The sequence below is a fragment of the Eptatretus burgeri genome, chromosome 12 (assembly GCF_056783735.1).
Source record: "Eptatretus burgeri isolate ZD-2024b chromosome 12, Ebu_testis_v1, whole genome shotgun sequence".
NCBI lineage: Eukaryota > Metazoa > Chordata > Myxini > Myxiniformes > Myxinidae > Eptatretus > Eptatretus burgeri.
The window spans coordinates 13873171-13899475 of record NC_140972.1 but is presented as its reverse complement, the minus strand read 5'-3'; the positions used below and the strand labels follow the sequence as shown (position 1 = coordinate 13899475).

At 41.3% G+C, this 26305-nt stretch overlaps 1 protein-coding gene across 6 annotated transcripts in view; it reads left to right on the top strand.

Annotated features, from left to right (window-relative positions):
* LOC147015135 (unconventional myosin-IXa-like) overlaps positions 1–26305 on the top strand; it is a 219456-nt gene that overhangs the window by 167709 nt on the left and 25442 nt on the right. For 5 of the 6 annotated variants that reach the window (XM_085849590.1, XM_085849586.1, XM_085849587.1 and 2 more), the window contains 9 exons: positions 1184–1263; positions 1521–3005; positions 9822–9876; positions 10448–10582; positions 11617–11732; positions 20128–20243; positions 22019–22269; positions 22388–22495; positions 24902–25093. In XM_085849590.1, coding sequence (XP_085705716.1) covers positions 1184–1263; positions 1521–3005; positions 9822–9876; positions 10448–10582; positions 11617–11732; positions 20128–20243; positions 22019–22269; positions 22388–22495; positions 24902–25093 — 2538 coding nt within the window. The remainder of the gene's footprint in view (positions 1–1183; positions 1264–1520; positions 3006–9821; positions 9877–10447; positions 10583–11616; positions 11733–20127; positions 20244–22018; positions 22270–22387; positions 22496–24901; positions 25094–26305) is intronic. The other variant, XM_085849589.1, reaches the window with a different exon arrangement.

Genomic DNA, 26305 nt, shown 5'->3' with positions numbered 1-26305 from the left:
TACTGTCTGGCACCCTGCCCTGCTCACTAAACTTTCTTCCTATGGTATCCAAGGCAATCTCCACTCATGGCTCACAGACTTCCTCTCCTGTCACAGTCAACATGTAGCCCTTCATGGAATTCTCTCATCCCCTCTTCGTGTCCAAGCTGGAGTTCCTCGAGGCAGTGTTCTGGGCCCTGTGCTTTTTTCTCATTTTCATGAAAGATCTCTCCAACTCTCTGGAAAATCCTTTTTATCTGTTTGCTGATGATTCCACCCTCTGCCGTATCATCGGAAAGCAACAGCTTCTTCGCTCTCTGCAGATCTGGATAAAATCACAAGCTGGTACAACACGTGGAACATGTCTTTCAATCCTGACAAATCTCACACTCTCACTATGTATTTTCGAAAGGACCATGCACAAAGCTTTCATCTGCGGCCTGATGGAGTACTGCTCTCCCCTCTGGGCTGGTGCTCCCGCCTCTCACCGTTATCGGCTTCATGCTGTGGAAACCAAGGCATTTAAGATCATTGGTATCTCCTGTGATGAGGCCGAGTTTTGGGTTTCTCACTCTCTCACCACAGGCAGATCGGTGAGCTTTCTGTCTCCTACGGTCTCCACTACGTCCTTGTCCTCCCTGCTTTGTCTGCTATCTGTCCTGCCCATATTTCCACAGGGCGCTCACGATCCGCCAGCAACCCCCTTCTGGTTAAACTACCAAAATCAAGAATCACTTCTCGCCTTCATTCTTTCATTCCTCTTTTTTGTCCCCCGCCTTTGGAATAAACTGCCACACTTTTCAATCCCACTCTTCCCACCAGTTCTTCAAAATAGCTGTTCACCTCCATCTCTTATCTTCCCCCATCCAAAACCATGATTTGTTTTTTTTCTACCCCCGTTAATCCACCCCAAACACACCTCCTCCTTATTCCTTTCTTTCCTTCCTGAAAGGCCCTGAGGTTTCCATCTTGTTTTCCTCGTGTCCCTCGCCTCATCCCTCTCCTTTCCACAGTTCTCCTTATGTGTCTGTTCCCCACTGTTTTGTGCTTCCCTCTCCCGTCCCTCTTGTCTCCTGCTCCCCTTGTTATACGTTCTGTGTGTTAGCTCTTGTACGAGCCTTGACATTATATAAAAAAATAAACATGCTTGATTTGCGTTATGAAATTACTGAAACAGTCTGAATGTTCATTTTAAACTTTTCAGCGTTGTTGGCGTAAAAAGCTCTTGGTTTCCAACATCATCCGGTTGCAAGCTGCTTGCAAGGGTTCACTACAACGGAGCAGGTAACAACACAGTCAAGACTATAATAACAACAAGTGGGAGATAATGCAAAAATAATACTTTGAAATAATGAGTCATTTCCTGTTTAAGGATGGCAATTGTTAATTTGTCTTTTTGTTGAACTGCCACCAGGTCGCAAGGAAAGATTTTATTTATGATGGCAACCTGGCTGTAATTATGAGCATAATGTGAACTCTCGTGCATGACTTTGAAACTATTTTTCAATTGTATTCATTGTACAATGGATGTTTTTCATCAGGTGCAAAGAATTGCTGCTCCAAAGAAGCAGGCAGCAAAATATGGTGCTCGGAGGCAAAGATCCCAGCGAACATCAGACAAATGATGAGAATGCTGAACTGGCGAAAGACAAACAGCAACCTCCGAGCCAAAATGGTGGAAGCCCTTGTTCAAACGTGAACTCGTCTATGTTGAACAGCACCGATAAGCAAATCAAGAATGACACTGCCGATTATTCGGAGCAGCTCTTTATCTCCAGTGGAGTTGAAGAATCTCCTGAGCCCCAAAGTAGTGATAGTGTGACACGTCAGGAACGTCCTCGCTCTCTTCTGCTTGACTCTGAGAAAGCACGGGCAAGAAGGCAGAACAACCGACAGAGGGAACTTGATCAAGCCGCTTACTCCTTAGAATATAGGCGGCAGCGTTCTGGAAATTCTTGCCCATCACCGACAGGTGCTTTGGCCATGGTCAAGGAGCCATCCCCATTTACAGTCTCACCACAGAACGATGTCAGTAAGATCTCTGATTTTGAAGGGGTGACCTCTGAATCAAAAAGCAACTTTGGGAATGAGAGCCCCTTGCCAGGTGTATCACAAAGGAAGCCAAGGATTACTGGAGGAAGCTCAAATGTGTCTGGCAAAAATGTGCCATTGTCACCAGTTGTTGCAAACACAGAATTGAAGCTATCAACCACTGAGCAAGAAGACTCTACACCTGGAGACTTTCTGCAAAGTCCATCAAAGGAGGAGGCAGTTGGTGAACTATCTCCTACAGGTGGGAGTCAGGAAGACAACATGTCATCTTTGTCTGATTTTGACAGCCTTGAACCTTCGGAAACAAAAGCCGAAGGTGATGCCCTCAGTCCAGATGACATTGCAAACCGTGGAGAGTTGTTCAGCAATGACTCCAAGCAAAAGATGCTTCAACAGCTGGAAGAGAGCAGCCATGCAGTTCAGGAGCGGCAGCAATGGCGACACCTTGAGCATCAATATGATTGTCAGGATATTATGGCAGTCATGCGTATGCAAAAGAACCAGCTTACACGTGAGCGTCTAAATTTGCAGCGCCGTCAAGAGGAGTTGCTCGCCCCTCAAGAGAATAAGTTTTTACAAAAGCGGATCAATGACGATGGTTTTTTCTATCAGGGTAGCAAATCATTGGCTCACTCTCAACCTGTGAGTATGGAGCGGCTGCCTGGAACCGGTGCCGGCAGCATGGGTCATTTACCATTAGTCGGTGAATGTTTGGCTCATGCTGAAGGCCAAGATGAGTGCATTCAAAACTCACGGACTATACAGCGCTCCCACAGTGCGCGTGTCAGCAGCACATCTGATCCACGTGGGCCACCATTTCAATCCAATAGCTGGCTTCTTCATCAAACTGAGCAACTGGGGGAAACCACAAGGCCAAGCCGCTATGGAAAGCAACTGCGCAAAAAGGGTTTTCTGCATGCCAGTGAAACTAGACTTGCCAATATCGAAGACCGAGAGCAAGTTGACGATCAATGGTGAGTCGTGTTTGGGATACAGTTTATTTAATTCCTCTTATTTTTCCTTGCCTTAATTGGAGCTTATGCACTGCTCGAACTATGTCATGGCTGTGCCAGTCACATTTTACATGGAATGCTGCATGCATATCTCAATCCTTTTTGGCACTTGTGGATGGAAGTGGGAGCCTTTGTTTGTTTATTGGAAATCGGAGCTTGTTGGCATTCCCATCTGAACCCCCGGTTCATGCTTCAGGGAACCAGGCTAAAATCCCACGTTCCGTGTGTTTGTCCATTGTCTACCAATGTCCTTGTAATTTGTGTGAAAGTATCGAAGCTATACTGACATATTTGTCCTTCATGTCATTTGATGTGCAAGTTCAATGCAAGCCTTAGATTAATGTAAAACAATTGTAAAAGAACAAAAACAAGTTTAACTCCAAAGAAGATGGCCCAGATTATTTGCAAGAGGGGATAGTTTGTTTTCTTTATTTATTTTCGGGAGAACCAACAGGCCCTCGTTATTACCCTCAGCCCCTATCACCAGGCAACTTCTCTTCATTTCCTTTGATAAGCAACAGTGCTCACGTTGAACAAACACTGGAAGATAAAAAAAATCCGACCCTGGCTTTTGTGCGCTGATTAACCATGAAGCTTTGAACAGTTTCTTGCCTGCTTCCTGGATGTAATCTGTTCCATTTAAAGCTGGTATATGTCGATGTCATCGTCATTGGATTTATCTGTGCGTTTGTTCATTTTGTAAATCAAGAGAACCCTTTCCTGCTACCACATACTTCATTCACACCGTTCACTCTTCCTGTTCTGAAACGGCTTGTGCATCACTTTCTCCAACCCTAAGCCCCACCTTCAACCCAAAGGCCGGTGAAGTGTTCCTGTGGGATGCTTTCCCAACTCATCCCATTGGGTGGAACAGTTGTCTGGTGATGTCATCACATTCCCAGCACTCTGTTATCATGCTCCCGGCCACCTGAAACAACGAGGAAGACAGAACGGTGTATACAGCAAAGGCCATGTCTTGTTTATGTTTCTGGACTGAAGAGTTTCTGGTGCTTTGGGTGGAATTGAATATGCAAGCTGAAGTAGCGCCATATAAAAGGAATTAAAATGTGTTTTGCTGCATTTCAGCACAGCTGTTTTCCAAGAAAGTGCCTGTTCTGTGAAGCATTGCCAGGATATAAATGCAAAAGGTTAAATATTCATCCAGACAATGAACGGCCACGATAGGAAAACTAGGGTAGCACCAAAATCCAGTAATTTCTGTGATCAACCTGATGCCTTTCTTGGTAACGAACCTGCGACAGATCATCTTGCGTACGTAACGTTATACAACCATGTTTCCCCTCAGCTTATGAGGAGGTAGAAACAGTCACTCTGCTCGCAGCTTAGCTTGGAACACACCAGAATAGTTACACTCCTCGGAATGGAATACTTTGCAGTGTGAACGAGCCATTGTTCTGGTAGTTTGCTTGTTCATCATTTTGCATCATTGCGAAGCCGTTTGCCATGTAATCACAATCCATGACTTTCAAAACGAGTATAAATGCTAAATGAGGCATTTTGCACATGAGCTGTATGCGTTCACAGTGACTCTGTTCTGCTCGCCGGGCACTTTTAACCTGCCATGGCTAGCGTGAAATCGATAACTCAAATCGTCTTTTTAAACATAATTTTCAGCATTTAGATGAAAGAGTGGAAATTTCGATATGGTTAACCATAATTGTTCTGTTCCTAAACGCAAATCGAACTCGCGGAAATGTAGGAAATACGAGAAATATCCGTGGATGAGAGGAGTCGGGTTCGTGCCATTATCTGTTCTTACAATCAGCTCGTGGCAGCAGTGGTGATAAAACGCATACACGAACGGACTTCACTCCTTTCACCAATGGATGCAAAAATGTTGTATAATTTCTCTTGTGGCTTTGGAATCAAACAAAAAAAAAGAAGTGTATCTATAATGGCACTTGCAGCTCATACAACTCCCCCTCCCAGTCTCATGCCTTCCTCCCAAACATGATTAATACCAGACTCTGTGTTGTCACGGTTCGAGCGTCTGCTCTGAGTCTGGGAGATCGGCGGTTCAAACCCCAGCCGAGTAATACCAAAGGCTTTAAAAATGGTTTGTGCTGCTTCCTTGCTTGATGCTAATCATTTAAACAAAGAGCATGGACAATTCCCACCAGTTAAAAATAATAATTTGTATACGATGTCGAGGCTCATGGAAGAGTTAATACACAGAAACGTATAACAAGGCAGGAGACGAGAGGGTTGGGAGAGGGAAGCACAAAATAGTGGGGAAAAGCGACAATAGGAGATCTGTGGAAGGGAGAGGGATGGGGTGGGGAACATGGGGTAAACAAGATGGTACAACGGGCTTTCAGGAAGGAAAACGGAATTTGAAGGAGGTAGGTTTTGGCGTGGTTTAATGGGGGTAGTAAAGATCAAGATTTTGGATGGGGAAAGACATGAGATGGTGGTGAATAACTGTTTGGAAGACCTGGAGGGAAGAGTGGGATTTGAAGAGAGTGTGGGACTTTGTTCTTGAGGTGGGAAAAAAGAGGAATGAAAGAGTGAAGGTGAGCAGTGATTCTTGATTTTTGGCGGAACCTTGAGCGCCCTGAGGAAATATAGGGGGGACAGATCACAGAGCAGGGGGGGGGGCAAGGCCGGAGGGGAGATGGTAGAGGATAGAAAGACCTCTGACCTGCCTCCAGTGAGAGAGAGTGAGAGACCCAAAGACTCACTTTCATCGCGGGAGGTACCAATGATCCTGAAAGCCTTGTTTTTCACAACGTGAAGTCGAGCTAGGCATGAGGCAGGAGCATCGCCTCAAAGTGGGGGAACAGTACTCCATCAGACTGCAGATGCAGGCTTTTTATGTGGTCAGGAGCTCAGGTGTGCCAAGGAAGGACTTTGCACGACGTAGGATGTCCAGTCGGCGACTGGCGTTGGAGGCCATCTTGGAGATGTGGCTTTCTCAGGAAAGATCGTGGCAGATAGTGAGACCCAAAAGCTTGAATGAAACGTCTTCTTCAAGAAGATTGTTGAGAAAGTATATGGAGGGGGGGGGAGGGTTTCCAGACGGTCCTTTTGGAGAGACATGGTGCGGGTGTGAGATTTCTCAGGATTGAAACACATATTCCAAGTGTCTGACCAGCTTGTGATTTTATCCAGGTCTGCAGAGAGTAAAAAGGCTGCTGACTTCCGATCAGAGGGATGAGAGATGGTACGGCAGAGGGTGGAGTCATCAGCAAAGAGATAAAGAGGATTTCCCAGAGAGTCGGAGAGATCATTGATGAAAACCAGAAAAAGCACAGGGCCCAGAACACTGCCTTGAGGAACTGCAGCCTAGATGGGAAGAGGGGATGAGAGAATTCCATTAAGAGCCACGCGTTGACTGTGACAGGAGAGGAATCTCCATGAGTGGAGATTGCCTTGGATACCATAGGAAGAGAGTTTGGTGAGCAGGGCTGGGTGCCAGACCATATCGAAAGCTCGCGATATGTTTAGGGAGATGGCTCTGATCTCATGTTTGGCACTTCGGACAGCCATCCACTGTTGGGAAAGCAGAAGCAGTGTGACCTGGTCTAAATCCAAATTGATGATCGGAAATCAGGCCATTGGAGAAGAGGAAGGATTTGATGTCGGAAGTGATGATGGATTCCATGACCTTGCTGATGATTTGGAACAGGCTGATTGGTCTGCAGTTGCAGGGATCAGTTTTTGCACCTTTTTTATGCAGAATGGTAATGATTGCTGATTTCCAAGCAGATGGAAGATGACTGAATAAATAAGGGTGAATAGAACAGAGAGGTGGTGAGCAAAAGCAGCAGAGCAGGTTTTTAGAGCACGTGGGCTGATGCCGCCTGGATCGGTTGCAGAATCTGAGTCAAAGTTCGACAGCAAGCTCTTCACCTTGTCAGGAGAAAAGAACACAGAGTCCAGGAATAGCTGTGTGTGACTGGGTAAGAATGGTACAGAAAGCAATGGGTTTGGGATACAAGATTTAGAAGCAAACACAGGGTTTAGGCCTTCAGCCTTTTCGCGTGCAGTGTCAGCTGTGCGGCCATTTGGAGTAAGGGGTGGGATGGAGGGGGAACATACACCAGTCCAGCGGTCGGTCCAGATGGATCGGTCCAGCACTTTTTTCTATCTCTCTATCGAGTGCACCCTGTGGCTGCTGGGTGCATCATTGGTTGGGACGCGGCTATGCCGCTGATGCAGTGTCCCCCTTACCAGTGCACTGGTACTCATTTTGTCAACCTTGGAAGGATGATAGGCTGAGTCAACCTCCTGGTGTATTAATTCAGCGGCCAACGGGGCTTGAACTCAGGACCCTAGGATCCCAAGCCGCCACCCTAACCACTAAGCCAACACCAGGCTTACTTTTTTCTATGATGTACATACATACATTTGCCTTTTTTAATACAGTTGGGTTAATAAACTGAAACTTTGTACAAGTCATGGTGTGATAATGCTGATTATTACCCATCCATGCTGAGTCAAAACTATGTCCTGCCTGTCTTGGCCTCAAAAATACAACATTGTTACATAATCTTATGTAGGAAAAAAAAGTATCCTTCATTTGACATTTTGTAGCATCATGGCATTGTGTCTAAGAAGTTAATTCTTGAAGAAGTTTTCTGTAAGGCTCACTTGACTGGGTTTAAGGGTTGTGGAGTAGCGGCTGAAACCCAAATCCTATCCGGGTTCCTCCTGATGACTCCATCTTTGCTCTTTACTTCTTCAGGTTCGTTCTGATGACTCCAATGCCGTATTTGGTCTTCCGTTTGATAACTGTAATGGTATTCAAAACGAGTCGCTTATCAGAACTGAGAAATTCCTCAAAGGATTTTAAATTCCCCACTCCACTCTTTGAGCAGAACGAGGAGCATGTCCTGGTCTGCTTGGTGATAAATTCTCGCAAAAAACAAAGCCCAGATCTTGGTTTTAATTTGACTTTGACTTTGCCACACAGCATTTTTGTGCAATTGCTACTTCGAGCCAAAGATCCATTATACATGTATGATATGAACAAATTGTTGGTAATATAAAAATGCCTGCTTGGCAGTTAAACAACATTGAAAATCATTCCAAATATGAAACTTACTATTCTTAAGGATGTCATAAATGACACAAACAACAGGCATGAACTATAAGGGCACTTGGTAGAGCGCATAGCTCCGCCACGCAATGCCTGACCCACGAGAGCATATTGCTATCTAGTACTATATCGTTTTTGGCCCGATCAATGGTGAAGAATCGCTTTTAAAATTAAATAATTCTCATATCCGGATCTTCACCAAAATCGAATCAACCTGTCCATCAGGTTTCATCTGAATTCGTCCACAACTTTTTGAGATATCATGCTACATATCGTTTTTGGCACTCTCTCAATGGTGAAGAATCACTTTAAGAGTTCTCGTAGTCTGATCCGGATCCGGATCTTCACCAAAATCTAATCAGTTCGTCCATGTCACACACCCAGCATGTCCACAAAATTTTATCCAGATCTGTCCACAACTTTTTGAGATATCCTCCACACAAACAGACAGAAAGGGGTGTAAACATAACCACCTTCACCTTCGGTGGTGGAGGTAATAACTAATGTAACGTGATAGATAAGGTGGTGGAATAGACACTGTATCAATGGCAGTAAATTCACTGCGTCAATGGCGCTAAATTGTAGGATTTATTTATTTCACTTTTACAATCGTTATTTTATTTAGATTGAATTCTATACTTGAACACAAATCGCCTTTTTTGGCACTTTTAAAACCCTTCCGTTTAGCAGTACTCGGACATGTTGAATTGGGTGTTGTATAAGGGTGACTTATTTCAAGACTGCTTCAAGCCGCCGAACTTCCAGAAATTTTTTAAACGATCTTTAAAATCATTATGTTATTTAAATTTAAGTATAGACTTAAACACTGCTTGGGGTAACGTCTTCTATGAACTCTCTAGTTCTTGTAATAAAACCTCTTATGCTTATGGTAATGCATTTGTTTGTAATCATTGTGGTGTTACTCAGGAGGTTAAGGCCTAAGTCACATTTGCTCTACGGCGAGGATACGGTGGCCGTATGCCCTCTGTATTGACAGAAACATGCGGCGGTCGTAGATTTTCTGAGGTGGCCTCGGGGTGGCCCTACGCCGTATGGCTATATTTGACAGGCCGTAGGGTCACCGTGGAATTATAACACGGAGTTATAACTTTTTTCATTTCTACGTTCACCGTAGCAATTCAACAAGCCGAAACAAAAGAACTGGAAAAAAAAAAAAAAGAACCCACTCGTTACCGTCCAGCTGGCCGCACGTTCGCTTTAGGAGCCCCCCTTGCGCTCACCTTGCGGGCACCTTGCGTCTGCCTTGAAAATTATATGGCCGCTGCAGGAACGCCCTAAGGTCACCGTGTGACATCAAATCAAAGACCGTATGGCACCCCCACGTTTTCGGTCTCCACAATTTATAAACACGCCGTGCGGCTCCCCGAAAAATAAAAACATATGTGACCGTGGAAATACTGCGGCCGCCGTATAATTGCTCGTGGCCGTAGATTTTGGAGACCCCACGGCCGCCGTGGCAAATGTGACTTAGGCCGAAGAGAAGGTAATCAGATTGGTCACCTGAGCTCGCATTATTAAGTGCTTTGGTCTCGGGCCTGGCTAATTGCAACGTGGAGCTCGATGATTGTGAAGCCCAACTACAATTACAGTTTGTGTTTTTACTTGTGAACAACTTGAGTTGCTCTGTTACGGTTGATTTAACATTGAAAATGTTCCATGTCATGTGCAATTGCTTCTTTGGCATTATCTTTCAGTTCATCATCTCCGGTTTCACCACCGTTGTCGCCCATTGGAGTGAAATTCGACGAGGTGAGCATACAACTTATTGATTTACTTTGTGTTTGGAAGTAATGCTTGTTCAATTCTTCTGTAGCTAATCACCTGTTGTATAAACCTGGTATTCACTTAGCGGTTCAGGTGGCTGGATTAAGATCTTAGGGTTTCGAGTTTGAGCCCCTGTTGAGCTGCTGAAATAACACCAGGTGGGTTGACTCATCCCGTCATCCTTCCGAGGTCGGCAAAATGAGTACCGGCTTACTGGGGTAATAAGCCATTCGAGTATCCTGCATGGGAGTGGTGACCCGTCCAAGATTGTGCCCAATAGCCCAGGAGACTGCCTCAGCAGCACCGACGCTCTGTACAGAGTATGGTCCCAATGGATGGATGTTGTATCCTGAGTCGGAGTGGCGACCCATCCAGGATTGTACTCGTTAGCCATTGAAACTGCCTCAGCAGCTCTGTGTGCTTCACCGTGTGAAAGGAATGGGTTGGTTTTTGGTTAATCACCTGTTGTAGGAATCTATCGGAATGGTCAGTTGACATGTGTAGTACGAGTCATATGTGCATCAACTCCAAGCAAGTTAATCTCCACCGAGTGCAGGATAAACGATCTTCCACGGTCAGAAAACGCCGGCTGGGCATGACACGCTCCAACTTCCTAGTACAGAAATCGCAAGACATGCCGAGCGACGAAGAAGATCACACTTTTCCTCCTCAGATGGAGGGAACAAAGATGGTTAGTGTCAACACCAGTGGCCCAATCCTTCGAAAACCTGATCTTAATGATTTACATTGAGCACCATAATCCAGGATGACTGCTGCTCACCTCCAATCCTTTGTTCCCCTCATCTCCAGCTTGAGGAATTGCTTTCCTGAATCAGTTAAATCCTGTTCTTCCCTCCAAGACTTCAAATTTGCACTGCACCACCATCTTAGCTCATCCTACATTCCGATCTACAATCTATTCTTCCCCCATTAACACCCACTCCCCAACCCGTAACCAACCCCTCTCCTTGCAAGTTACTGTTTGTATTATTTTCTTCCCTCTCCCCCTAAGTTCTTCCTTTTTGTCCATTCCCCTTGTTGCATCCACCTGTTGTGCTACTGTGGAGTTCATCTGACAGCAGTGACGATCAGTCGCTGCTTCATTTCCAATCCAGTCATTGCTTTCCATTCCATCATGTTGCTGCTTCTCCATAAGGCCAGATTGTAATAAAAAACAGTCTTCATGCCACGCAAATGATACGACATTGTGCATGCACATTTGCTTTTGTGGTGAGCTTGTTGTTGGAAATTCTGATTTGGAACAGTTTATTTTGTTTGTTTTGCTCGGCCGATTGATTGATATATATATATATATATATATATATATATATATGTATATATATATGTATATATGTATATGTATATATGTATATATGTATATGTATATATGTATATATATATATGTATATATGTATATATGTATATATGTATATATGTATATATATGTATATATATATATATATATATGTATACATATATATATATATACATATATATATACATATATATATGTATATATATATATGTATATATACATATATATATATATATACATATATACATATATATATATATATATAATCCCTGTGATATAAGATCACGTTTTCATGTGGTCGATGAAATCTCCACACCATGTTTTTTTCAGTCTTTTTTTATATTTGTTTTTGTTTGTTTTTTTTTGTTTTTTTCTGCTACCTTATGATGAAACTTTTTTTTCTTCCATAGACTCAGAAAGCAGAGGTACCTCATGAAATCTGGGGCATGCCTGTAGAGTGGGATGAAGGATTCCAACTTGTAACGCCTGCCAGCATTACTCGGACTCAGACCAAAGGTCAAGACAGGTAGGCTATGCTGCTCAGGCCTGAATCGGCTCGTGGCATGTTTTTATGCAGATTTGGAGTCCAGGTTTACAGGAAAGCTGACTACATCTCATGGTAAAGTTGATTTATCGTCATGACACTGGAAATTGTACCAATTTTGACAAGATGCAATTTTGATTTATTTATATTTTCAGAGTCAAGGTTATTATGAAAAGCAAACTAATGGATGATGGCGTGAGAAATACCACAGGAGAACATTAGTGAGCAAACGATCACGAGATACACATTCAAGTAGGGTCTAGAAGAAAGAGGTGGGTATAAGGAGGAGGATTGCTGAGAATAATCAAGACAACTAGAACGGCATTCGGTCGAGCGCATAGCTCCGCCAGACTGAATAGTTTACATTTTGTATCCCACTGATAGGCCGGATCTGGATCTAGACATTAGTCCAAATCTAAATGAATTGTTCTCATCACCTACTCAACTCATCCAACTTGTTTTGTCATGACTCATCTACAACTTTTTGAGATATCGTGCTATATATCGTTTTTGCCTGATTTCTCAATGGTGAAGAATCACTTAAAAATCATTTTTAAATTGTCATATCCAGATTCAGATTCAGGTCTTCACCAAAATCAAATCAATTTGTCCTCATCACATGCCCAACCTGTCCACCAAGTTTTGTCCGAATCCGTCCCAACATTTTGAGATATCCTGCTCACAGACAAACAAACAAGAAAGATGGCGTGCAAAGCACGATGCTTGTGAAATCCTTAAAACAAATTTCACCTTAAATATAATTAGTGGTTGAATTCAATGACCAAATCTGCAAATCCTCTTCAAATTTCAAGTCAATCAGATGAAAATTGAGGATTTTACAAATACCACCTAATCTGTTGACCTTTGGGTTGATGTTGACCTCAGTATAATTGGTGGTTTAATTTAATGACCGAATATGAAAATCCTCTTCATGTTTCAGGTCAATCGGATGAAAATTGACAATTTAAAAAATATGGTCTTATATTGACCTTTTGGCCGATATTGAGCTCAAAAATAATTGGTGATTGAATTCAGTGAGCCGATATGCAAATCTCTTCGAATTTAAAATCAATTGGATGAAAATTTAGGATTTTAGACACTCGGCTTAAGTTGGTGACCTTTCACCTATTTTGACCTCAAAACAATAGGCTTCTCGCTTATTACCAACTCTACCATTTGGTGAGGTTTCATGAAGATTGGTTTAAAATTGCGATCTGCAGGTACTTGACATACAAACAAACAAAAAGACAAGCCGGAAGGTGCCCATGGGTTGCCGAGCATCCGATGACCTTTGACCCCTGATCTGAGTTAATCTAGTACTAAGTACTTACGAAATTGCAATCGAATTGGTTAACCCGTGTATGAGCAAGGGGGCTTTGAATGGTCATTTTGCCCGAACAATGCACTCATTGACCTTTGACCCCTGACTTAGCCGAGATAGGTCAATATGTCCTGAAGCAAAGTTGTCGTACCCATTGAGTACTCTGTACCTATGACCTTTCATTCGTATCGGTTAATCCGTGTAGGAGCAAGGGTGTCTTGAATGGTAATTTCACCCGAAAAATGCACTTATTGACCTTTGACCCCTGACCTACTCGAGATAGGTCATTATGAAAATGAGCAAAGTTGTAGTACTCATTACGGTCTATAAGCATGTAAAGATTCATTCAATTCGGTTCAACCGTCTTGGAGCTAGTGTACTTTGAATTTTCAGCGGGAATGCTCAATGGCCCTCAGACACCCAAGTTGAGAGGGTTACCATTTGAAAACTATAAGATATAGAAAAAATGGATGTCATATAGCAGATAGATAATCGCCTTAAGATTATGCATACCAAATCTCATCGAGTTCCATCTACTGATAACTACTCGGTATCAATTTGAATGAAAGGTACCGAAAATGTGGTTTGAAATGGGAAATCCCCAAAGTTCGAGGGGGTGCTGTGGGTGAACAAAGATATAAATCGAAAATCCGGCTCAATTGTTTGTGCACAATGTATTCCAGATGATTAGTGTGAATTTTCATGACCATCTGACCATAACCTTAGGAGGAGTAGCATTTGGGGCGAAGGCACCTCCAGCTCTCGCATATTATCGATTTTTGCCCTTTGACCCCTGACCTAAGCAATATCGGTCAATATGTCCTGAGGCAAAGTTGTAGTACTCATTGTGTGCTATGAACTTGCAAAGTTTCATTTGGATCGATGCACTCACCTGGTCGTTAGGGGGCCTTAAATTTTTGGGCATACCCCATTTGTAGGGGGCGCTGCGGGTAAACTATTCCATATATCACAAAAACCGGAATATATTTGGTAGAGCATCACCTGTAGATGATGCATGCCAAATTTCATAAGCCTACGTGGGATAATGGCTTTCGGAATTAATTTTGCGTGAACGGTACCGATTTTGAAGGTTTGTCCGTTGTTGCTTGGGAACCAAAGCGTCCCGAGCAACCATCACAATTTCCAAAGCAATTATCGATGGTCATAAGATGTACCTACCACCCTAGTTTGGTCCAAATCGGCCCACGTTTACTACCAATTATACTGATGACAAACGAACAAACATCCAAACAAACAGACAGAATTACTGACAATAAGGGTCACCTATTTCGGCGACCCAACAGAACAGCGAGAATTGCTTTGCAGTACATGTCCACTACCCGTCTCAATGAAGAAGAAGAAACCCTATTACCAACCGTGTTTGGGTGTATTCGGCAAAATAAAAGGAAAAGCAATTTTAATTTGCTCATTTCTTTTGTAGATAAGAAACCAATGTTGACAACTGTACAAATTGCACATTTTGTACATTTTGTAGGATAACAAAATGGAGATATATATTAGCTTGCTGTTTTTTTTAATGCATTGTCGAGGCTCGTATGAGAGCTAACACACGACGCACATCAAGTGGGGCATGAGACAGGAGGGGAGGGAGTGGGAAGGACAAAATAGTGGGGAACAGAGACATTAGGAGATCTGTGGAAGGGAGAGGGATGGGATGGGGAATAGAAGATGGACATTACAGGGACTTTCAGGAAGGAAAGCAGGGAATTTGAAGGAGGTGGGCTTGGGTGGATTATCGGGGGCAGAAAAGATCGAGGATTTGGATGGGGATGATAAGAGGTGGTAGTGAACAGCTGTTTTGAAGGCCTGGATGGAAGAATGGGAATGAATAGAGTGAGGGAGTTTATTCCAAAGGCGGGAAAAAAGAGGAATAAAAGAGTGAAGGTGAGCAGTGATTCGTGATTTTGGTAGTTTTACCAGAAGGGGATTGTTGGTGGACTTTGAGCGCCCTGCGGAAATGAGGTGGGGACAAATCACAGAGAGAGCAGGGGGGCGAGGCTGGAGAGGAGACGGTAGAAGACAGAAAGACCACCGACCTGCCTGTGGTGATTGAGTGAGAGGCCCAAAGACTCACCCTCATTGCGGGAGATGCCAATGATCCGAAATGCCTTGGTTTCTACAGCGTGAAGCTGAGAAAGGTGAAAGGCAGGAGCACCAGGCCAGAGGGGAGAGCAGTACTCCATTAGGCTGCGGACAAAAGCTTTGTAAGTGGTCAGGAGCTCAGGTGGGCCGAGGAAGGACCTTGCACGACGGAGGATTCCCAGTCGGCGACTGGCTTTGGAGGCGAGGTTTGAAATGTGGCTTTAACACACTCTCAAGCCAATACCAGAGCCGAAATGAAGAAGAAGAAGAACCTTTCTAACTCGCCATGTTTCGTTCATTTCTAGGCTTTGCCTATTTCATCTGAAAAACAACCCGTTGTACATATGTGAAGCAAAACATACGTATGGCTGATGTGCATATATAATACATCATGGTGATATACCTGGAATCATTCAAATTGCACTGGGTCATGGACTAACACCCAGGCCTGAGGCCTCCCGATCTGTGCTGCTTCTTGCAACGACGGCGCATGATTTTATTGGGGTGGAGTTAGGCTGGCTGTCCAGCCAATGGGGGTGGAGTCAGGGCAGCTGAATACTGACACATTTATAATATGTGATATTTTATAAGTTTAAAAAGGGCATAACTGAAAAATTTACAAAATTCCCTGAAACTCAAACTTGTTCTGTGACTTATTATAATAAAACTATGTACCAAGTTTGTGTTGAATATGTTAAAGGGTATGGGGGGAAAAAATGTCTGAAAAACCACAAGTGGGACAGACGGAGAGCAAACATATAGTCTTCTCTGGTGAAACTGGTAGGGGACTAATAATAGACCAGACCAATCAATGTACTTGCAAATCTTCGATTTTGCAATTAACAGACATGGACAGATACAGGGGTGAAAACATAAGCTCCATCCACCTTTCAGTGGTGGAGGTTATGACATGAACAGACAGATTCAGGAACTGCTGCCGTTATTTCATAAATACTGATGTGATATCATGAGATAAATATTATAAATTTACAAGGGTATAAGCAAAAATGTTAGGGACAAAAAAAAACAAACAAACAGAAGAGAACACAAGTGGAGAAATGAAAAGGCATCAAGGAATTGATATGGTTAAGAAATAAAAAATGTATATTCAGAGATGGAAAAAGAAATTGAAATTAAATCTCATAATGCACCACTGTATATGATACCATGAAACCATCTTAAAGAGTTTAGGTTTGAGTGTATCCCACAGCTTCATTAAAATGTCATGGCTTTGAAAAATGGTAGTTGAACTCGGGGTGTGCACGGGAAAGTTTTAGGCGGTAAACTACATTCATAGTCCTGGAGATTTAGGGTGTGGGGCAGGAGGACCCCAATTTTCTTGATGGGGAAGAAAAAAATACATTTATACATACATAGTATATGGCATAGAGCCACTCCCGGAAGGAGGCGGTATTTCAAGTCATACAAAATACACCAATTCTGTGGGAATTATCCACTCCATAAGGACTGGTTCTTCGCAAGTCGAGAAAAGTCAGAATTGAGTGAGAACTTCGCCTTGCAGACTGTCGTGGTAGATCGGACAAGGTGTCAATAATGACTCAACGGAAAACGAGTCTCTGGAGGATCGTATCGATCTGCATTACCAGAGAAGATGAACAATGAATTTTACCGTGGAAAACCAGGTGGGATTGATTTTTTTAATGTTGGTACTGCATCAGACATTTGCTGAACGTCCAGCGTCCAGCCACACATCGTTCCCACTGCGGTAAACCTGATCTTATCAACTTTAAGATGATAAAATCCATTGTTAATTGCAAGACCATGTATTCTTGCAATTTGATCGATGGTCAACAACCAACAAGATGATAAAACAAAAAAACATGGTCACTGCATCGCTGCAGAGTCTGTCATTATTCCAAATACACCTTCTGCGCAGGCACATCAAAGCTCTTCACCCAAAGGTGGAAATGCTGGCTGTAAGCAGCAAGCAAATGAACAGACTGACTCGCAGATTGTGGATACAAGCATGCCACAAATCGGTTTTGTTTGTGCTTCAAGGTTAATGAATCGGGGTGAATCCAGCAGTTTCCAAACGAGCAGCTGTTAAATGTTGTGGAAGACAACGCAAACGAAGAGATTTTGTTTTGTTTTGTTTTTCAATAAAAAATATACACCACCCCTTTATGAAAGAAGAAAACTTAGGATTTGTTTGTACGCATGTGATATTCATAGCAAGGGAAACAAAAACAAAAACAAAAAAACAAAAAAAAAAACATGCAATTGAAAATCCAGAATCCACGGTTAAAATGTCCTGATAGGGATAGATTCAGGAGAAAGCAGTTTTAACTACAGAAACCTACATTGAGAGGTGCACGTGGCACACGGTATTACGGTCAAAATGCTGGCACCTGAAATAGCAAAATGTTGGCTGGTCCTTAAGCTAAAGCTGGAACACCACTCTTCTCCCATACTGCTGTGAATCTATATCTACATGTGATGTAGGCAGGAAAGTAACTGTACAGCTTCTGCTTTTCCCACAGGGAAGGTGTGATTTACTTGAAAAAGAGCCATTATGTTTGAAATGAATCAGCACATCAGCTTAAAGATAAAACGTTATTAGCAGTCCTTGTTCGTTGGCTTTCTTCAATTCGTACAGATGGAGCTGTTGTGTCTGTTTTTTCAAGGATCATTATGAAGGAAGATCATCCACTGAGAAGAATGTCTTCTCTGTGATGTTGAAATCTGTTATTTCCCCGGCACACGCAAAGTGAAAAGCGGGGGTAAAGCAATTGGCTCACTTTGTCTGTCTGTGTACAAACATCAGTTTATGATTGAGGAACTACTTCATTTCATTTGAATGTTATATTTTGAACATGTATCGGAAAACGAACCTGCAGTTTAGCAGTACCTTTTGTCTGAATTTGTCCCGATCATGCATGCGCACAGAGAAGTGAGAAAATATTTTCACCCTGTGTGCTTGTTGTCTGGCAGTCAAACAAAACTTAAAATCATTCCAAACAGGAAAGTTAGTGTTTTGGAGGACATCGTAAAGGACACAAACAACAGGCATGAATAACTAATGTACGTGTTAAATGTAGAGATCGACCAATATTAGCATTTTTCACCATGTCGGCAGCAGTGGGTAAGGATGCTGATATATGGCCTTTTATTTATTTATTTGTTTATTTATTTATTTTATGGGTGTTCCTGGTGCTCCCTGTCAATATTATGCTTCTTCCCACCACCCACGGACCACTCGGATCATGTGATTTGACCGTGGAACATCGGCACTACAATTTGCAGCTGCTAAATTGGGACTATAAAACTGTCGAAATTGAGTGGGCGATCTCAGGTAAATGGAACATATCGTCACCTCCAGGAAAGGGAGAAATCTACCCAAGCTACTAATATACCTCATCGCAATCTGTTCACATTTTAATTTGTTATAAACAACTTTATATCTGTCATATTGTAGATGTGATAATTGTGGCTGAGAAAGATGTACTGTAGATGGTAATGTAACCTTGGGAATAGATGTTCCAGTAATCTGATCTGAGAATCTGAGCCTTTTTTTTTCTTTTCTTTACATTCCATAGTAAGATGACCTTGTGCAAGTTCATGAACAAGAGAGAAGTGTTTAAGAAATTATGTTCAAATATGTGAAGTTTTTGTAGTTGTTTCAAACTAATTAATATTTACTTTGTGAATAAAGTTGTTAATTTAAGCACAATTATTTGGTGTAATTCTCATTTTTTCATGTTAATTAATTATTGATATCGGCCTATCTGCTCTCTAAAATATCGGTACCGGTATTAGCCATGAAAGATCCATATCGATCAACCTCGAGTTAAATATGGTGGTGGAAAGATGCTGCATCAACTGTGGTAAGCTTCGTAAAGTATTATTTTATTATCTCCAGCAAATCGTGACATCATTTCTTGAACCAAATGATCCAAGAAGGGAATGCAAACATTTGATCGATAGTATTTTACTGGAGTTGAAAGGCTTTACCTTAGACCGGAGTGTCTGGCGACCAACAATTTTAGGTATTGCAACTGGTGTTCCACCACAATTGGCATTTGCATCTGCATTGCAGTCATCTGCAATAGAATCGATCCTCTTTCAAGTGTAGTGTACGTCACATCCATTCTTTGCAATTCCACTTGCAATAACCTTGATGCAGTGCAAATATTCAAAAACTTGTATATATATATATATATATATATATATATATATATATATATATATATATATATATATATATATATGTATATATGTGTGTATATATATATATATATGTGTGTATATATATATATATATGTGTGTATATATATATATATATATATATATATATATATATATATATATATATATATATATATATGTGTGTATATATATATATATATGTGTGTATATATATATATATATGTGTGTATATATATATATATATATATATATATATATATATTTTAAACCCTCTCCTCCTCCCTCCTCCCTCTCCCATTTTCTTGCTTTTCACATGACTCAGAGCGCAGCAACTTTTGTGGGTCAAAGGTTATTTTATAGCGGCTAATCCCCCCCCCTCCTATCCCATCTCTTCTCCGTGTACTTTCTTATCCCCCCTTCCCCTCCTTGACCCTTCACTCTGTCTATTCCAGTTTGCTCATAAAAAATGCAAAACCCTCTCTTTACATTTAGGGACATTCTGAGCCTGAAGGGTGGGGTGTGGACCTTCCTCCTCTCCCACCCCCCCCCTCCCTCACTATCTGCACCTTAAGAAGTAGTTTATTGTATTTGACTTGATATGCTGATTCATGTTGCACTTGCATAAACCTAAGGAAGGATCTTGTGATGCACAGTAAATTAAAAATGTATGCAATCTATTCAGAATTTTAAACAATTGTGTTGATTTTTATGTGTTTTTGTCTTTTGCTGTTCCTGATGTTGAGATCATGGGGGATTAATTGTAAAAGTTTTGTTTTGCTTTTCAAGGAGTCGATGGAAGATTTTTAGCAGCAAGAGGTCTTCAGAAAAAAAGACGGGGAAAGAAAACATGCCGGTGGATATAGAATGGGAAGATACTGGACTGATACCTGTGGAAATGGATGGTATTCTACATTCCATGTTGATTCTTTTAAAAACAGATTTCTTCCTTTCTGTTGGCATTTGTGTTTGAGTGAAGGATAATCAATGGATTTGCCAGACACGGTTTGAGGGACGTGCTAAAATGAGAAAGTAAAAGTTTAATAAAGGAAGAAAAGGGGAGGGATGGGAAAGAGAAAGAATGCAAAGGGACTGTTGGTGTGTGGAGACCGAGCTGTTGCATGTATGCACAACTAGAACGGCACTTGGCAGGGCACGTACCTCTGCCAGGCTGAAAGGTTTACATTTTGTATCTCACTAATAGGCCGGATCTGCATCAAAACCTGAACGAAAATCGAATCGGCTTGTTCTTGTCACCTAACCAACTCATCTACCAAGCTTTCTCATAATCCATCTGCAACTATTTGAGATATCGTTTTGGCCCAATTTCTCAATGGTGAAGAATCACTTTTAAAATGTTTTTAAATTCCTGTATCCAGATCTGGATCTTCACCAAACTTGAATCAATTTTTCCTTGTCACACACCCAACCTGTGCACCAAGTCTCGTCTGAATCCGTCCACAACTATTTGAGATATCGTGCGATATATCGTTTTTGGCTCGTTCTCTCAATGGTGAAGAATCACTTTAAAAATTCTCGAATCCGGATCCTGATCTTTACCAAAATCTGATGAATTTGTCCTTATCACACACATGATCTGTCCACCAAATTTTGTCCAAATCTGTCCAACTTTTTGAGATATCCTGCTCAAAGACAAATAAATAGACAGGGGTGAAAACATAACCTGTTCACCTTCAGTGGCAGAGGTTAAAATAGATGGTCCCTCACTTTCACTACAGCCTCGTGATGAGTTGCACCACCATTGATGAAATTGCCATTGTCCCATACATTGTGCAATGAAAATAGGAATAAGATTTGAAGTACGTGCCGAGAGAGAGCATAAGGAAAGATATGGTGATACATGTAGGGGCACTATCTCGAGTAATGTGTTTTCCCAAGCTCTCCCGATATAAACTGTGTACGTTTAGAGCACGCTGCAGTTTTGCTAAATGCAGTCCGTATTTTTATTTTTTGAATGAAAATTGCCCTAAATAAGGCATAAAGCCCCTCGAGGTAAGGAGCTAAGGGAAGGTTAGATAAAGATGAGGACAAAGCAAAACAAAATAAAAGAAAGAGAAAATTAACAAAAAACATCCAAGACACAGGAAGTAGCACAAGTCAGGTGAAATGTGCTGTAACCTCAAAGATGTAGAAGTAGGAATTGACATTCCTCTTTCAGCTGGGTAGATCATAGGATAATGGCAAGCGTGTTACAGGTAGTGAATTCCAAAGCGAGACAGCACGAAGGATAAAACTATCTGCATAGCATTTCGTTCTTAAGTTTGGATCAGCGACAGTGCATGGGTGTGCAGAGATGGCAAACGGAGTCTTGTGTCCAAACACTCATATAGGAGGAACCAAGTTAAAGTCCAGCAGAACATTTGCCATGAAAATATCTGTAGAACAGACTGCGAGTGGCAACTTTTGACTTATGGTGAGAGTATCTGAAGAGTTGAACCCATCTCTGCACCAACGAGGTTAACTACGTGTTTCTGGAGCCTATCAAGTAAAGATAAGTGTTAGGTTGGTGCTCTCATCATTGTGTAAATCTCATCACAGCTCTCACCTGTTGTGCAATCATTAAAAATACAATTAATCTCATCACTCTAGATTGCATGCATTTCTAGCACGACTACTTTATGCATTGCACCTACTCTCGCTCTTACCGCCCGTTGTATAGTTGGGAGTCGCAATGACTTTGGAGAGAACCGTGCCGGTGGCTCCACCCACCACGAAGACGGCAAAGACCGGAATGGGAAGGAAAACACTGGGGCAAGTGTTCAAGCATCATCAACAGTCCGTGTTGCACGGAAGAAAAGCATAAAGATCAGCAGTGTACACTCCGCATCAACACAGAGCAAGCAATCGAGCACGCAGGTCCTCACGAGCCAGACGGATCTCGATAACATGATTAGCTTCGTTCTGAATAAGGTTGGCATTTTGGCTTGAACTTCATGTTTAATACAGTTTTCTTTTACTTTTGCTTTTGACACTGCTTATTGTGACATTTTTAAAAAGTGGTGAAAACCTTCCACTGCTTATCTTGCAGATCTCTGAACTGGAACCAGATAGACTTGAACTCACAGTGGAGCTCTTCCTGGAAGCTCTGAAAGAGTTTCATAAGAACATGGTGGAAACATATGTCAGAGTGGTGACTGTGAGTTTTGATTCTCTTGGTGCATATTTAATCCATTTTATATTTATCCCAGTGGGATGTATATATATATATATATATATATATATATATATATATATATATATATATATATATATATATATATATATATATATATATATATATATATATATATAATGTATATATTCAAACTGAGTACGATATTCTGACGATGCAAAAAAAGAAAAGAAAAGACATTGGAAATGAAACGGCAGTCACAGGCTAACTCTTGACCAGCTGTGTTATTCAAACTTGGGTTCCTTCACTTTAGCATTGTGAAAATACACTGGATTAATAAGCTTTGTCATAGATCATATTGAAGTGGTATACAATTTTTATCTTACCAAAACGAAGTTTTTGCAAGATATGTTAGTCAGCTTGTATGTTTTTTTTTTTTTTTTTCTTTTTTTTTTCTTTTTTTTCTTGTAATCACGTATAAAAAATTCTGCAGAGCACAGTTATCATTGGAAATTTTTGTACCTTCGCATATCAGAGGCCTATAGAGGTCCCTTTCAGTGCATAAAATTTTGAAGGTCAAGGTCAAAGGTCAAGGTCACTTTGTCGCAAATCAGGGGAGTCGACAAAACCCTTATTTTTTTGAGTAATTTTGATCGGATCGTCTTCAAACTTCATGGGAATATAGTTCATGGTCTGGCGCTCAGCTGATTAATTTTTGGTGGCGATTGGCCTTGACCTTCATGGTTAGCACCTGAGGTCAAACATATTTGACCCCAAGGTCAAATTTTCAAGTTTTAGGAACCATATCGTGTAGTACCTCAAATTGAACACCTCGATGAGTGCTTTCACGATATGTCAAGCTTGAGACATTATGATGTCATTTGGTGACGTTATGAGGCAAACGCATATTTTTTATGGTTACTCCGTAGAACGATTCTCATCGGAATCTCTCGTAGGCAGATATTCCTCAAGGAGTCGCTCCTGGTGGATAGCAGCTCTGTTCACCTCAGTGTGACCTTAAAGAAGTCACACGTGGTCACCTTTTGGCAAGATACGGGTCACCCTGCGGGTGGCATTGGTTTATTTATTTTATTATTACCTTGGTCCTCCTCAGTATATATAAACCTGGGACCATCACTCAACCACGGTAGTATCGACTGACATTGAATTTTTGCTTTGATTTGACTCATCCTGGAGAAGAAGAAAATTTTCAGTTTTTTTATTTTTTTAATCTTTTTAAAAATTTTGTTTTCCTCCTCTTTCTCGAGTTATTATTGAAACATTGCACATTCAAAACTCAGACTTGTGTAGATGTTTGGAAATATCAGAAAAATGAAATTGGTTCTTTCCTGACTCGCAGTGCAGTGGTCTGCAAAACTTTATCTTTGCACAACGAAGCATTTTCAAGTTGTCTTGCAGCAAAATACAGACTCCTGAGTTAACATCATGAGACTTCCCTTTGGAGAGGTTTCAATATTAATAGAATGAAGGCAGACAAAGTGTTGAGTGATGACATTAAAAGTGAACTTGCTTTTTTTTTTCTTTTTTTTTTATCCTGCATGTGCAAAGCAAAAAGTGGAGTTAACTAATTTGTTCACTTTGTCTGTCCTGTCTACAAACGTTAGTTTATGAATGAGGAACCAACTTGCTTTAAATTGAATGTTATATTTTGAACATGAATCATAAGACGAACCTGCAGTTCAGCAGTAATTTGGCTCTAAATTCATCCCGATTGCACATGCGCACGCAAGAGTGAAATTTTTTTTTTTACTCTTTCCTCCTCTTTGACAGTCAAACAAAATTGAAAATCATTCCAAAGAGGAAACTTGCTATTTTTAAGTGTCATAAAAGATACAAACCACAGGCACGAAAAACTAATGTAACGTGTTAAATTAGGTGGTGTAAATTACACTGCATCAATGGCGGGAAACTTCCGAAATTTTATTTTATTTTTAAATATACAACTTCTGCAATCTTTATTTTATTTAAGTTAAATCATATACTTGAACATTGGAGAACACAAATCGCCTTTTTGCCACTTTCAAAACCCTTCTGTTTAGCAATACTAGGACAAAATATTGCAGCATTTTACATCCTCACGACCAATCAAATTTGCCACTCGCAGACCCTGCACATGTCTGTTTCTCAAAACTTAGTGGGGCAAGGTGTCCCATGAACTCTCTAGTTGTTTTTTTTAATTTAATGTGGTGAGTAATACTGTCTGGTCGATGATCTACCTTCCATCTCGGACCGGTCATCAGGTTCAATGCCTATGATTTCTGCAACCCCTCAAACCAAGCTTTAATATGGTTATACTGTAATTCTTTATTTCTTTCAACTGTTCATTTCATATAGTACAGAATACAATGTCCTTCCTTAATAAAATGTCAACTTGCATGATTTGTAAATTATGATGTTGCCCAAATCCAGTACCATGAGGATATCTGCTACCGTTACAAAGACCTCATGCTCAACTTTGAGCTTATTTTGGACAAGACCTTGTCTGCCAGCAAACGTGCCCATAAGAAAGCCTCAATCACGAATGTGGGCATCAACCTCTTCTGTGGTTTCCTCGACGAGTTTGTCAGGGACAAGGCATTCGACGACAAGTCCATGCAGAAGGTGCTGTATGCCACTGCCATTTATCATGGTGCAAAATAAATATCGCATGTACAGTGGCTTGCAAAATAATTCACCCACCTTCCTCCCTCCAAAATTTTCACATTTTGATGCCACTTGAGATTATTTCATGATGCTTTCAAATCAAACATGACATATAGAATCTTCATAAACTACTCCAAAGTGATAAAGCCGAAAAAAATGGAGATAAAATGTATCTAACTGAGATAACAGAGAAAATCAGATGATTCCCAGTGCATTCGTATTCAACCCCTTTGTCTAATTTACCCTAAAATCACTCCGAGAACAAATTATTTGTTTGAGAGGTTACAACATAAATGTAAGAGGTTTCACCTGGATGTAATCAGTGGTTTAACTTAAAAATTAAGCTCCCACACTTATCTCAGGTGTTTTAAGGTGCAACTCACTTGGTCAACCAACAAGGTAAGCATGAAGACCAAGGAGCTTTCCAAAGAAGTCAGACATAAAGTGGTGGAGAAGCACCATTCAGGAGAGGGTTATAAGATTTCAGTCCCTCATTATCCCTTTGAGTACGGTGAAAATCATCATTAAGAAGTGGAACACGCATCATACAACCCAAACTCAACCCAGATCAGGTCGCCCATCCAAACTCAGTAGCCGGGAAAGCAGGAAACTGGTTCGGCATGTCACTGTGAATCCAACAATGACTTGGAAAGATTTGCAAGACTATGTCCGAGATGGGGGTCAGTGTTCATCAATTAACAACATTCCATTCCCTTCATAAAGTTAGCCTCGATGGACAGGTGGCAAGAAAGAAGCCATTATTGAAAAAGACACATCTAAAAGCTCGTATGGAGTTCGTGAAAAAGTATCTTAATGATACTGCAGGCAAGTGGAGACAAGTTTTGTGGTCAGACGAGACAAAAATTGAACTTTTAAATCCAAATTTGAAAGCGTTACATCTAGTGCAAGCCGAACACTACACATGACCCAGTCAACATCATCCCTACTGTAAAGCATGGTGGTGGCAGCAACATGTTATGGGCCTCCTTGTCAGGGTAGAAGGGTCAATGGATGGTACAAAGTACAGGAGAATCCTTGAATGAAACCTGCTTGAGTCGGCCATGAATCTGAAACTGGGTCGGAGATTCACATTTCAGCAGAACAATGATTCGAAGAACAAAGCTAAAACCCATACTCGAGTGGCTGAATCAGAAGAAAATAAATGTTTTT